Here is a 14,824-nt window from a genome sequence, read left to right on the forward strand (position 1 = left end):
GGCAGGCGGATTTCTGAGTTCGAGGCCAGCCTGGTCTACAGAGTGAGTTCCAGGACAGCCAGGGCTATACAGAGAAACCCTGTCTCAAAAAAACAAAAATAAATAAATAAATAAATAATCCTACACATCGATGTCTTACCACATCAATTTTCTCTATGCACACTAACCTTGGGTTTCTGAAGCCAAAAGCCTTAGGACACAAAGATGAGGCCATCAACTCATCTTCTTCCCTGTGGACTACCCTTCCAGCTCTCCAGACTGCTGCCCAATCCGGCTGGTGCCGTCTTCACTACTTCCGCTTCTCCCACCCCACCAGCATCCGAGCCCAGTGGTCTGGGAGCAGTCCTTCTAATGCCAACCTCTCTGTGGTGCTCCCCTTCTTCCAACACACCTCCATGGCTCCCTACTGCCTGTGAGGACAGCCTCAGTAGGCTCGTGAGAGGAGCTATGAACGGCCAGCCCCACACCTGCCTTGCTCCTCCAGCTCACTTCACTGCAGCTGTGCCCTCCAGCTTGAGCTATGTAGCAGTGCTGGGCAGCTCCCCTGCCTGCGCCCCCGTTCCCCGTCTCACTCCTCAGCTTTGATAAGGCTCCTTTCTTTACATCCCTTTAGCTGGCCACCCCACTACTCTGTGGGCACCTTGAGGGCAGGCACATATGTTAGCCAGTTGTGTATGCACACAGCCAGCACAGGGCTTGGCATCACTGATGGAACTTACTATCCTGAAAAACCAACCTTGTACCTCCTAGGAAGAGAAAGGAAAGAGGCTGCGTACAATTACACAGCCTGCCAGCCCTGAACTGTCTGTCTTCTGCCCTCAATGCCCTGGGCCCACGCCACCCCTGACCTCTGACACCCTGCGAGGGGGAGGCTCGCTGTGGGGACCCGCTTTCCTTCTAGTGAAGAGAGGAGCCATCTTACCGTCATCGCTGCCGCACTCCTGCAGCACGAGTGGGTGGTGGCGTGGGAGCTTGCTCAAGGGCTGGCGGCGACCCTTGGTCTTCTTATTCTCCTCCAGGGAAAACATGTACTCATCTGCAACCTGAGCAAAGCAGGGCCGATCAGCTAGGTGATGGAACCGCGGGGCGGGCGCAGTGGGCACACACCCCTACAAGCACCCTCTCGGGAGGCTGAGGAAAGTCTCAGAAACAGGAAGAAGGGGGGGGGGAGGCAGAGGAGCTGAAGGGAGAAGAGGGGCCCAGGAAGCAAACGTAAAAATGAACAATCTAGGGGCTGGAGAGATGGCTCAGTGGTTAAGCTGCTCTTCCTGACACCCACCCGGCAGCTCACAATCATCTTAAGCCCCGTTTCCAGGAGTTCAACACCCTCTTCTGTATTTCTCAGGCACTGTACACATGAGTGCACAGACATATATGGGTGCCAAATACTCACGCACAAATAAAAGTTTAGAGAAATCTATCTAAAAAACATGTCTCAGAAAAGTAGAAGCCACAGTGCCATGCACACTCGTCTATACCGGCATACTTTAGAACTTAGGGCAAAAAATCTGTGTATGTCTTGCTTCTTGGCCTTCTCAGAAGCCGCCTAAACAAGGCAGGGACTCTCCCACTTTAAGGTCCCTGCCATGAAACACATCAGGACATCAGAAGAGTCCAAGCACCCCTTTCCAGAGGTCAGCATCTGTTACAGTGCTGGGCTGCTGAGCCCTCTATACTGAGAACTTAGACAGACAAAGGGAGGTGGCACCTAAGCCATTGTGAGGATAGCAGCCCAGCTCCAACTCCACCTTCTGCCCTGTGGAGACTGGGCTCGTGTGGCTACTGCTAGCACCCTCGGCGATGTGAGCTTCCTTTTCTCCAAGAAAGACCGTCAGCCAATACAGAGCGTCTGCCCTCTGGCCCAGATGATATGGGAAAGTTGTTTAACACCGCATTTGCATCATGCCTGAGCAAACATAATTAGGTTTAAGAAGTACAGAACTGATTAATACTCCAGAGTTTCTTTTTAATCAGCATGCTTAAAAATTGGTTATACTGACATTACAAGACACAGACTTGGCAAAACCATTAAGGGAGGAAATGAAGCCTAGAAGTCAACCACTTTTCGACACTTATGCCTCGGATCTACGGAAAAGTGGAGACACTACAGGGCCACTTTAGAGGTCTCCTGGACCCATGGAATACAGAGCATCTCAGAGCTTCAGGATGGCACTTGGCATCTCAAGAGAAAATAGTTCTGTATAGGGCACATTCAGGCAGAGAGCCTGTTCCTGTGAATACAAGTGTACCAACAGGTCCATGAGACCACCCAGTCAACAAATGTTGACTCAACACCTTCCATGTGCAAAGGCCCCTCAGGAACAGAGGAGGTGTGAAGCAACGGACTAGATCTCCTGAGTGAAAAATCCATGGACATGGACAGTACCAGAATGAGGCAAAGTAAGGCTCTTTAGTAGGCACTGCCCGTGACACACAACCCGACTTCCAAACAGACCCCGCTCACATGGTATACCAAAGCAATGTACAATGGGGGCACCATGGTGTAGTTAAGGGGCACTACCCCTGCTGAGCATGTCCAGGCCAGGCTTAACCCTCTGCATCATAAAGTGAACAATGTATGTAAGGAGGCCCCTCAGCCGGATACATGTGAGAAGCCCCACACAGCTGGGAAGGCTCCCTAGGACTCCAAAAAGAAGTATGGAGTCCCACGAAGCTCGGAAGGCTTCATGAAGCATAGAGGTGCCCAGAACACACAGCAACCCGGATGTCTAGACCTACTGTCTACTTATCCCAGCAGACAGCAGGACCAGGAAGGAATCACACCTCAGCCCATCTCTGAGGAAAGGGAGAGATGTTAGTCTGAGGACGGAGTGACCTCCAGGACAGGCCATCAAAGCATGGTCTACAGCCAGAGAGGAAGAAGTCAGTAAAATGGAGACAGCAAGACATGTGGCAGACAGAATGCCCATGACCTAACCCTGTGAATGCGTTATGTTCACATGACAATGGAAACCTAAGACTGAGAACCAGGCGGCTATAAACAGGAGGACTATGCCATATGATCTGGGCAGGACCGATATAGTCTCTAAGGCACAGCAACAGCAGCAAAGGAGGTCAGGCCTTGTGCAGAATGTCCCAGGTCCCTGCCTTCAGTAACACTGGGCCCCAGGTTCCAGAAATTTCTGTTTCCTCTCTAAGATATGGCCTACAGAGTTGTAATCAATGTGGCCAGTGAGGCCTGTCCTGCACAGAAGCATCTGTTCCCGCCGTGCCTGAACAAGCAGGTCTGCAGCAGATGTATCTCCATGGCCTCCTGAGCCATGGGAACCCCACTGCCCTGGCACTTCCGCAAGGCACCGTCACCAAAGCTAGCCTACCAGGTGGCTCTGGACAGAGCCTGGGTGCGGACAGCAGCATACACGCCGAAAGCAAGTGGCCGGGTTACAGCCAGGGGCAGGGTGTGAGTACCTGAGACACACAGTGCTCTCAGGAGCCCTCATCTTTCCAAACACACAGACAGTGCTGTCAGATCTGTGGGGACAGGCAAAGCTGCTGCGCCTCCAATGCTGGCTTCTCACTAAAACAAGCCTGACTTTCAGTCACTCGCTCCACAAGTACAGAAAGCTCATGGGCCAAGCTGGGAGGATCTTCCGAGTGCTGCTGCGAAGGGATGCTGAATGGGGGAGGCTAGCTTCTATGTGCTTATCTTCCTCTCCAGTATGATACCTGCAGGGCTCCCAAGGAGAATGGAACTCAATGCAAAACCACGGCTTCTGACAAGAGCTGGGTTACACGGAGGAAGGTACCAACTCCAGGACACCCTGGAAACCACGCCTGTCTCCTCCCATTCCAAGAACACCTACTGAACAGGATACTGGAAATAGATGGTAAATTTGCCATTTTGTTTCATTACATTTAAAAAATAAAGCAAAAGCCCTATGTACAGCCATGCCCTCCTAGTCCTTCCACCTGTGCCATGATGCCCACTTCTGCCATGCCCTGGATCCAACCCATCTTTCCCCATCAGCTGCAACCTCCCCAACTTCGCAGACTCCTGCCCTGATGCATGGTTCGCTTGACCCCATCTCCCACTACCTTGGAGCTGAATACACCACTCTTTACTGGATCTGACCTCTCACTGATTCTTCTCATCCTCTGTGTCCTGTGTCCATCCAGTGACATGTCCCCATCCCCTCCCCATCTACCTACACCATGCTAGTGCATGCCCCTGACAACATCACAAGCAGGTGCTGTTCAGTGTGCCCTGACCTGAACTCACTAACCAAACACTAAACACTCCTTCAGTTTGCTTGGCATCTCCACTGTCCTCAGATGATGCTCTTTCCACTCCAGGAAGCCATAGACGGGTTGCCTGCACTGTGTTACATGTCAGCCACCCACCCTGTCTCCAAGTCCTGGGTTCCTACCTTCAGAAACTCAAGTGCTCCTTCTGCCCCGACTGCATCATGCAGCCCAGCTCCATCCTCAACCCCAAGAGCAAGTTCCCAATGGACTTTTCCCCTCCCTCCCTCCCCCCCTCCCTCCCTCCCTTCCTTCCTTCCTTTTTTTCTAGTTTTAGACGGGGTTTCTCTGTATAGCCCTGGCTGTCCTAGAACTTGCTCTGTAGACCAGGCTAGCCTTGAACTCACAGAGACCCTCCTGCCTCTTGAATGCTGGGACTAGAGGGATGTGCCACCAAAGCCTGGCCAAGAGCTCTTCTTTTTCTTTTTTAAATCCTTTTTCCTCCTTTCCTTGAACACACTAAATAAAAGTAAGCTGGGTTTAGTAGCACATTCCTTTTTATCTCAGCACTAGGGAGGCGAAGGCAGGTGGATCTCTATATGTTCAAGGATAGCCTTGCTCACAAAGTGAGTTCTACAATAGCCAGTGATACACGGTGAGACCCAAAAGATAAGGAAGTTTCGAGGCATCTGGTTTTAAAGTAGTAACAGCCAAATGGAGAATTGGGCACAAGACCCTGAGGTCAGATCTGCATGACAGGCACCCACACTCCCCATGGCGCTCACATTCCATGACTTTGTACATGCCAGAGTCTCCAAGCACAGCCCGCAGAGCACACGTATCATGCTCCGACCTCAGGGTGGGCTACCAGACATGAAGAAGAAAACACTCACCTCTCCCAGACTCCCGTTCCAATCACCTTCTATCTACCCGGTACATTCCTCCAAACTTCAAGATTGAGCCAAAAGTCTCCTTTTTTACAGCCATGCGGAACTTGCAGCTCTTTCAGTGGGAACTCCATTACCCATCACCACCCAGTGCTGGGACTGCTGCGCCTATCTGTCCCTACTTAGAGCTCTCAAGGAGGCCCTGGAAGGCAGTCCTGGCATACAGAACACAGGCCCTAACGACTCCACAGGAGAGCAAACAGGCCGATCACTCAAGACTTCTCTGGAGAACTTAAGTAGTTCAAAGCTGCCAGCGCATACTGACAAAGGATAGAGAAGAATCACCGAGAATGAGAATCCACAAAGAAATGGAAAGGAGGCTGAGCGCACCGGGCTTTGTGGCAGGACGGAGAGGCATCTGAAGAGAAGCCTCCCTACCCTGCGGGTTACCATGGCGAAGGTGTCCTGGTTTCTGTCCATGCCACTGATGCTCAGTGTGCAGCAGCGAGCTGCAATCTGCCTGCCGCAGAGTACACGCTAGTCTGCAGCCTCTCAATTCAAGAGCTTGGGCAAGGCTTTGTCCCTTCCCAGAGCCCGTGGACACGCAGGACAGCCTGTCCCTAGGTCATCCATCTATTTGAAAGCAAAAGAGGAGTAGGACCATTTACCAACAGGTTAAAGAAAAGTCACTTTGTTCAATAGTATTTACTGATAACAAGATGACATCTAGTCCTCATATGCCCATTTTTTTTAATCCATCACTTAACTGATATCAAATATAGGAAGAAAAGAGATGACTGGTATTTATTGGCTCACTGGAAGCTCTCCAAATATAAAATAAAAATCACACCAAAAAACTCCAGTAACATTAATTTATAGTAATGGACTGAACAATTCATAAAATATTTAGGATCCATTACATCTCTGCTGTTTGCTAGCTAGTTTTTGGACTGTGACTGCAACTGGAGGCAGGAAGTCAGGATTCTGCAAGCACAGGACAGACGGGGTAAACCGCCATACCACAGCAGGGCAGGCTGGCACCCGAGGGCTTCTGAGAAAAACAAGGTGGCAGCTCAGGGCTAAGGTGGTCTCTCAGCCGAAGGCCCTGCACTGAGGGTCACAGAGAGCGACCACGCCATCCAGGGGAAGCATGAGGCTATCAAGTCCTTAGCCTGCCACCACTCCGAGACGCGTGGAGGACGTCTACAGAAACCGAGTCTTGACACTCAGAGGAAGTGGAGAGAATTATCCAGGTACTAAAGACAAGAGGAGGGAGGGCCAGGAATGGCTCAGCGGGGAGGGGCACTACCCACCACCAAGACCGACGACCTGTGAGTTTGATCCACGGGATCCACACAATGGAAGAGGAGCGCTGAGTCCCAAAAATGATGATGAAAGGCATGGTATACAGTGAGAGGAGCTGTAGCCCCAGCACTTGGGAGGCCAGGGCTGGAGGATCTTTAGATCAAGGCTAGTGAGTTCCAGGTCAGCTGAGGCAACTTTGTGAGAACCGTAATAACAAGATTTGACTGAGTTCCCAAAAGATGGGGTGCTGTGTATGAGGCAGGAGCCAGAAACAGGGAGCAGAGAAGCTCAAAGCCAGCCTGGGCTGTATCAAATAGCAAGGTCCAGAGCCAGTCAGATGGCCCATCAGGTAAAAGCGCTTGCCACACATCCTGCTAACTTGAGTTCTGTCCCGGCAACCATAGGAAAAGCTAGATGTGGTAGCAATCCCAGCACTAAGGCAAGACAGGGGGGCAGGACTAGCCAAAAGCTCTCGGGCCACGTAGCCAGGAGCACACTGCAGCAGCAGCAGCAGCAGCAGCAGCAGCGGCCCGACCCTAACAGGGTGGAAGTAGAGAACTGACTCCTGAAAGTTGTCCTCTGACCCCTAAGTGTCATGTATGCAAGTACCCACATATCACATACATACATACACAAACAACTCTTTCCCCTCAGATCCTGAAAAAAAAAAAAAATCAAATTACATAGCAAGATCCTAGCCAAAAAAAGAAAGAAAACAAAACAAAAAACCCCAAGGTGCTAGAGATGAGAGTGCACAGCTGAAGTTATACAAACCCACACAAAGAGCACACACATACACATAATTCAAAGTAAGTATTTTTTTAAAAAAACAAAAGGGGGTAAAGGAAGCTGAAATGGGGTGAAAGGCAGCGCTGGGGAACCCGGACGAGTGAGGAAGAGAAGCAAGTCAGCAGCAGGTCCACGGCCGTCTGCAAGGATGCAGCGGACTCACGAAGCATTCCTGGTTTTCAAATATAACCAACCAAGCAAGTTACTTAATATGAAGGGAAAAAGAGATCCAAGTAGGTCTCTGTGAGTTCAAGGCCAGCCAGAGGTACAAAGCGAGATCTTGTCTCAAACAACCAACAACCAAAGTCCAGGCAAAGGAATGTAGACACTTGGAGTCTGCGCCCTCAGTTGCTGCCACCGAAGCATGCATGTGGAGTAGAGATCAGAAACAACTTTTGGGGCTGGATCTCCCCTCCTACCATGTAGATTCAGAAATGGAAATCAGGTCACTAGGCCTGTTGGCAGGCACCTTTCCCTACTCACCAATCTCACCAGCACCTTTTTACAATTTTCTTAAGGCAGGGTCTACTGTAGCCCTGGGTTGGCCTCAAACTATTATGTAGCCAAGGATGGACTCCTAGTCCGATCTCACCCTCCCAAGTGCTGGGATTACAGGTATGCAGTCAGCATCATGCTCAGCTTGCCCACTTGGCCTTGATTGGAATCTGGGAAGCCAGGGAGTAAGGTTATGTGGGAGAGGTGAGTCAGCTTCGGCCCATTCACGTCCGTCTTGGCATAGCAGACCCTCCGGGAACCGAGATGTACAAAGTGAACCGGCTTCTGGTGACAGTGGGTACAAGGAGGAAGCCTGAACAGGCACAGCTGTGGTACGGTTTTGGGAATTCACCCTGGTATACCAATAACAAGCTAGGACTCCACAGAGCAGCGAGAACTCCTACGAAGCAAATGCCCCTTGAATATTGGGGTGAGAAAGGCCACTGCCGGGGGTTGACTAAAATGGTCCCCATAGCTCAGATATTGGAATGCTTGGTTACCAGGGAGAGCCACCATTGGTAAAGACAAGGGGGTGTGGCCTCATTGGTAGAAATGTGTTACTTTGTAGTTTTAAAGGCCCATGCCAAGCCTAGCTATCACCCTTTCTGCCTGCAGATCAGGACGGACAAAGCAACCACCTCTCCAGCGCACGTCTGCCATGCTTCCTGCCATGACGGTGAAGGACTAAGCCTCTCAAACTATAAGTCAGCCCTCAACTAAATACCTACCAGTGTTCATAAGTATCTCTTATAGGTATTATAATTATCTCTTGTAAGTATTTGTAAGAGTTGCCTCGGTCGCCCTGTCTCGTCACAGCAATAGGACAGTGACTAAGACTGCCACCTCATCTCAAACTTCAAAACATCTGGGCTGCAACAACTGCCATTCAAACCTTCCAGTCTCTAGGCAACGAGTCGGAGGAAGAGCTCCCACCACAGCAGAGCATCCGGCCAGCCAAGCTTGGGTTTTACACGGCACGGCATGATCCCTGAGCTGCTGCTGAGGTGTGAGCCTCTGCATTGAAAGGCACACAGAGTAAAGGTAAGAGTCAGTGAAGAGCAAACTGGGAAGACAGGGAATATGGCCTGGCATTCCCACACAACAGATGCCGCAGTAGACGCAAGATGAGACAGGGGTGTGGGTGGGAGCCTCTCCCGCCCTCCCACAGCCCGCAGTGCCTTCACCGGATGCCTCGCAGGGCCTGTACCTCTGCCAGCTCCTGCTCGCTGATGCTGCGGGGGGCACTGCGCTTCTTCTTCACGCTCGGCTCTCCTGTGGCAGCCTTGCCGTCCCCTCTGGCATAGCTGTGCACAGTGAGAACTCCCGTTGTCTCTTGGCCCTGACAAGAGACAGACTCGGCGGTTTCGGAATCTGAAGAAACTGAATCCTGAGATGAACTGGAGCCCAGGCTGGAAGAGGATTTCTTTTTGGAACCCGAGAAGACGAGGCGTCCTCCTACAGGCGCAGGATTCACTGAAAGGTCCAGAGCGGCTGCTTCGGGCTCATCCTCCTCATCTTCCTCTTCTAGTTTGACATTCTTCAGCTCTTCAAACTTGACTTCAGTGGGGTCAGAGTAATCTGAAACACAGGTGCGGATCAGATAGAATCAGGCAGGAAAACTTGATGAAGGAAGGTTGGTTAATAAACTACAACAAGCATGGGCTCTAAGGGAGAACCAGCGAGAACCAGCTTCCTATACTGGCTCTCACCGACAAGGCCACCATGTGATCAGAACCAACCTTGCACCTTCTAGGGCCCCCAATTTCTCCCTCTCCTTGCTATGTGAGGAATCTACCATTCATTTTCAGGAGTCTTAAACCCAAGTCCTGGGCATAAGGTGTCATAATTCACCTATGACAGGGTTATAAGCAAGTGGATGCTGTCATTCCCTCATGCAGCCAAAGCTCGGCAGCCAAAGCTAAAAGAAATCTGCTGTTGGGCGTGGTGGCGGCTGCCTTTAATCCCAGCACTTGGGAGGCAGAGGCAGGCAGATTTCTGAGTTTGAGGCCAGCCTGGTCTACAGAGTGAGTTCCAGGATAGCCAGGGCNAGCAGGTAGCCAACTATTCAGTCAGAAAGCCAGTATGGTCATGCTCTGGGTCAGCAATCCAGGTCAAGCCAAAATCACAGATTTTAGAGGTCACAGGTGGTGCTGACTAGCAGATTGGAGGGTTCAGTACCCAGTGCTGAGTGTATGTACTTGAAGCCCCTGAGGATCTGGGAGAGGAAGTAGCACATGTGGTCATTGCTCAACTGGTGGCTCTTAAGCAGCTTGTACAAGTCTGTCTCCATGAGGTTCTGAACAATGTAAACATCCCTCATGGCTTCCAGGGTGTGTGCTCTGAGGATGTCTCACACGCCTATGACATTCTCATGGTGGAATCGCAGCAAGTTCTGTATTTCCTTCAGCATGTGCTGACAGTAGGTTTGATACAGGAAGGGGCTGATCGTCTTGATAGCCTCCCTGGTCTTGTGCACATGGTCATAAGCAGAGCAGACCATGCCTGATGCTCCCTCCCCAGTGTACTGCAGCTGCACATAGCGTGGGTCCAAGTGGAATGGCTGCTCCTTCACCACCTCCCCCTCCCCTAAGGACCACCTGAATGACCTGAGTAGTTCCCCTGGGCTCCCTGCTCACAAGCCCCCCTCCCCCAGCTGCTCCTGCTGAGCACTGAAAATGTACCCATTTTTAAGCATGTAACTCAAGCTTCACATTTTCCTCATTTACGAAATTGATTGAGTTAGATGAAATGTCAGTTATGGTGCCCTGCTGAGGTTCTAGTCTTTCTGTATTTATATCTGACCCATTCATGTCAGCTCTTTGTGCGTGTTACTTGTACCAGAGTTAATCTATCCAGATTCATTTCTGACTATTTCCCATCACATGCCATTCCTTCAATTCTATTAGTCGTTTTTGTCTTCCTTCTTTGAACTTAATCTAATTTATACAAGTTTCTTGGAGCTAAAGTTTTCACCTAAATATTTTATGAAGGCTCATGTCAAAATGCAGAAAAGTATTACTCATGTCTTTGTTTCACTTGAATTCACAATTAATATGCAGGTCTCAATCTGTGGCTTCTTGTGTACACTTCTGTAGAAGCAGATATTGAATTTGACTATTTATGAAGCCGCTTCACTACATGATAAACTCTGAAAAGGCAGAATCTTGGCAGTCCACTAGTAGACATTTTGTGAATTCAGTGTTTCAATTTCATGGAATAGTCTGTGATAATATCTTATTTTTGTAGAAAAATATGTTTGTATTAGAAACTTGGAATACCTTTGAATTGATATTAAAAACCTGATCCCATTACAACTACTATTTTGGGATACTTATATTTTTCTTCCACTTATCAAATTATGATTGCTCAACTTACTTTGTTGTGATAAAGGGATCAGATTCCACAATACTGTCTCCTCTTAATGGAGACCCTACCACACTTTGTCATCACAGAGAATCAGAGGAAGACCTAGACAAACAGAAGAAGGGCTATCTCTTTCCAGTTCCCCTAGCCTTTTCTACTTCCTATTGTGACATAGCTACTTTAGGTACCAGTGATATCCCAATGGAGGCTTCCTATTCCTCTCTTCAAGGCAACAGGACACTTTGCCAAATTCCCTCCTATGCCACCAGCTACAACTATATTCTTTCTAGTGGAAGATTTATTTTAGCCTTGAGGGTTTATTTTAGTTAAGGTTGCTGATGCACTTTCTGTTTAGTCTCATTTTGTACTCTTTAAACTTTGTAAGGAGTCCCTTCCTTCCTTCCTTCCTTCCTTCCTTCCTTCCTTCCTTCCTTCCTTCCTCCCTTCCTTCTTTTACCATTTTACAGTGCTTTATACCATATGTTTGTTATATAAATCACTGATATCCTTTTCATCATCACATTACTAACTAGACTCAGACATGCACATGTCAGCCTGGATACGTCTGTGTTCTATGTGTTTGAAAGTGGTTTCTGCCAGGCATGGTGGCGCACGCCTGTAATCCCAGCACTTGGGAGGCAGAGGCAGGTGAATTTCTGAGTTCGAGGCCTGGTCTACAAAGTGAGTTCCAGGATAGTAGGGCAGGACTACACAGAGAAACCCTGTCTCAAAAAAAAAAAAAAAAAAAAAAAAGAAAAGAAAAGAAAAGAAAAGAAAAGAAAAGAAAAGAAAAGAAAAGAACTCTTCTAAGAGCCAGCCAAGCCCCAGAGCTCACGGCCACAGTGCTATCTAACCATTAGACATACAGCTGGCATAGTAAACAGATTTCTCCAAGTCCAAAATAAGCCTGAACCTATAAATCCGGACTTGGAGCCTATCTGAATGGCTGCTCCCAAAACACGTCTCCTCCAACACAGGCCCTCCAGCCTCTAAGTGAACAAACACTACAACAGCCGGGCCCTGGCCTGACACTGGACTCCTCCTTCACCGACAGTTATACTTAAGACTTAAGATGGACAAGGTAGTGTTTGCCTATGACCCAGAACTTGAGAGGCAGAAGCATAGCCAGTTGAAGGCCAGTCAGGGCTACAGAGCAAGACAGTGACTAAAAACAAACAGACCAAAGCCAGCGGCAGCACAAGCCTATCACCCCAACAGCCAGGAAACCGAGGCAAAAGGACCCTCAGGTCAGAACTAGCCTGGGCTACGAGGTGAGGCCTTGCTCCCTTATCCGGCCTAGCCACAGACTACCTCTATCCTTCCCAACCTAACATCAGATTCAGGGGAAATCACCGAGGGCTCCAAGCCACGGTACTTCCCATCACAGGAAGTACCTTGGTACTTCCCATCACAGGAAGTACTCTTTCTGGTCTTCCTCACTCAGACGCCCCTGCTGCACCCAACCTCCTTCTAGGACTGAATCCTTCACAGAAGCCTTTGGTCTTTGGTGTCCCCGAATCCCCACCAAGCAGTGGAACAAGACATCTCCTCTGTGTCTGGCTGCCCTACATGTCCCCAAGCAAAGTGCTTCTCACACGCCAAGACAGGGCTGCCCACAGACCAGTCACCCTGCCACTCAGAACAGCACTGAGCCTCCAACAGACAGGTGTCAGTCAGGGCTGTGGACCAACCAGTCTGTCAGCTCACCTGGGAAGGGAAGACTGTCCTCAACTTGCCGCACGGAGCTGTGGGTGGGCCTCACCGGGGCGAGGGTGGCCGGGCACTCTGTCATCTCATACTGTCCAGAACTCAGTTCTTCCTTGGGGAAGAGCTCACTCTGACTGACCTCCTGTGGTATTTCCAGACAGACTCTGTGTCTCTTTGTCCCTATCCGGTGCTTGGCCAGGCTGCAAGGAAACAACAAACCTAAGAGCACGTATGGTCATCGACTCACTGTTCACCAGAATGCTGTCATACATGCCACGCACAACCCAAAGCAAATGGCCAGGCTGCCTCAACACGTCCCAGTCATTCCGTCATCTGAACAGTGCGGCCCACCCTGGACATGGGGACTGAGGCAAGGCATACAGCCCCTCACCCCCAGTCTTTCACCAATGTGCCCAGATCCTCTGGTTCACACCCCGATAAAGTCAGTTACAATTCCTTATCCCCCACCACCACCACCCGGAATGGCTAAGTCTAGCTCCTACCACCATATTTCTTTCAAAAATGATTTATGTGGTGCTGGGGAAAACTGACCCTGCGTACAGCAGCACAGGTTCCCTACCCTCACTCCTGACCAAGAACCACAGGAAACTGCCGGGTCATCTGTGGCTTCCAGAGCTGTTTCTGAAACCTGCCTGTGCGCAGTGCAGACAACGTAGACACTCAAACTGTGGTGCCCCCACCCCTTCCCCAGAGCTAAGCCCACAGCCCGCCCAGTACCTTCTCTTCACATCCCCCTCCTCTCCCTGCTCCACTGCTTCTGCGTCCTCCTCTGGGCACTCCTCACTCCCTGCTCTCGGGGTTAGTCCGCTGTCCTTCAGAAACTCAGCTGCTTCCGGTGTGGGCAGCGTGTGGTCAATAACCGTGCTGTCCTTTCCGGCTTTCCAAAGTTTGTAGCGTTCTGGCTGGAACCTCCTCACGAACACATCCATGGAAATCTTCACCATATCTTTTCTGCAGGAGCACTGCCACAGGAGAGCGACAGTGAGGACGCCTGATCACCTACACACCTACACACACACACACACACACACACACACACACACACACACACACACGTGTCCCACCTCCATCCTCTAAAGTGTGATTCAGGCATTAGAAGGTTTAAAGTCACATTGTTGGGGCAGGGCACAAGAGAGGATGATAGGGGTGGGGGGAGTAAAACCTAGTACATTTTAACATATATAAAAATGACACGAGACAGTGCACGCCTTTAATCCCAGCACTCAGGAGGCGGAGGTAGGCGGATCTCTGTGAGTCTGAGGCCAGCCTGGTCTACATAGTAGTTCCAAGGACAGCCAGGGCTACATAGTGAGACTGTTTCAAATATATAAAAAAGAAAGAGAGGGGGGTGACAGGATAGAATGCATTCTTTTGTATAATACAGGTCACATTTAATAGACCAATTTTAGCTGATGCTGAAGTTCCCGACAGAGGTTCACTGTCCTAGAGAGCCTTCAAACCCCAGCAAACAGGAAAATCCAAAAGCAGAGCGCACAGCACGAGGCTCAACCAATCTAACCACATGGGCCTAAGGAGAACAGGCAGAGACAGAATCTGCAAATGCTTCCCCAATGGTGAGCTGCTACCCGCCCTGGGTGTGTACCCACACTGGGACCAAACAGGCGAGTTTATTATTTTAGATCAACAGTCTAGGCCCTGCTGCTTGCCCTAAGACTCTTGCATGAGAGATGTCGAGCTAAGTGACAGTACCCCAGCAAGCCGAGCTATCTGAGAGGCCCAGGAAAGACAAGCTCAAGGAGAACCTAGTCTACAGAGCAAGACCCTGGCTCCAAATAAACACTTTAAGGGGAGTTGAGGCTGGGAGTGGTGGTGCAGGACTCTGATCACAGTGTTCAAGCAGAGGCAGGCAGATCGCCTGTGAGTTGAAGGACAGTTTGGTGGACTGAGATCCTATCTTTAAAAAAAATTGGCTGAGGCTATTTCTCAATGATAAACATTGTCCAACATTCAAAATGCCTTAGGATCAATCCTCAGTCCCAGTTAGCAGCTCATATGCGCATGTGCACAGAGTGAGAACTTTTACATGTGCACAG

The 14,824-nt window shown here is 49.9% G+C and overlaps 1 protein-coding gene and 1 pseudogene across 4 annotated transcripts in view; both read right to left on the reverse strand.

The window, feature by feature from the left end:
- The window catches only part of Kdm4a (lysine demethylase 4A), a 47,441-nt gene that overhangs the window by 15,585 nt on the left and 17,032 nt on the right, over window positions 1–14,824 (reverse strand). For all 4 annotated transcript variants that reach the window (XM_021200301.2, XM_029539800.1, XM_029539801.1 and 1 more), the window contains 4 exons: window positions 13,488–13,732; window positions 12,750–12,949; window positions 8,887–9,257; window positions 923–1,043 (listed from right to left, as the gene is read on the reverse strand). In XM_021200301.2, coding sequence (XP_021055960.1) covers window positions 923–1,043; window positions 8,887–9,257; window positions 12,750–12,949; window positions 13,488–13,732 — 937 coding nt within the window. The remainder of the gene's footprint in view (window positions 1–922; window positions 1,044–8,886; window positions 9,258–12,749; window positions 12,950–13,487; window positions 13,733–14,824) is intronic.
- LOC110323184 lies at window positions 9,741–10,364 on the reverse strand (annotated as a pseudogene).

This window comes from Mus pahari, chromosome 6, assembly GCF_900095145.1.
Source record: "Mus pahari chromosome 6, PAHARI_EIJ_v1.1, whole genome shotgun sequence".
Lineage (NCBI taxonomy): Eukaryota > Metazoa > Chordata > Mammalia > Rodentia > Muridae > Mus > Mus pahari.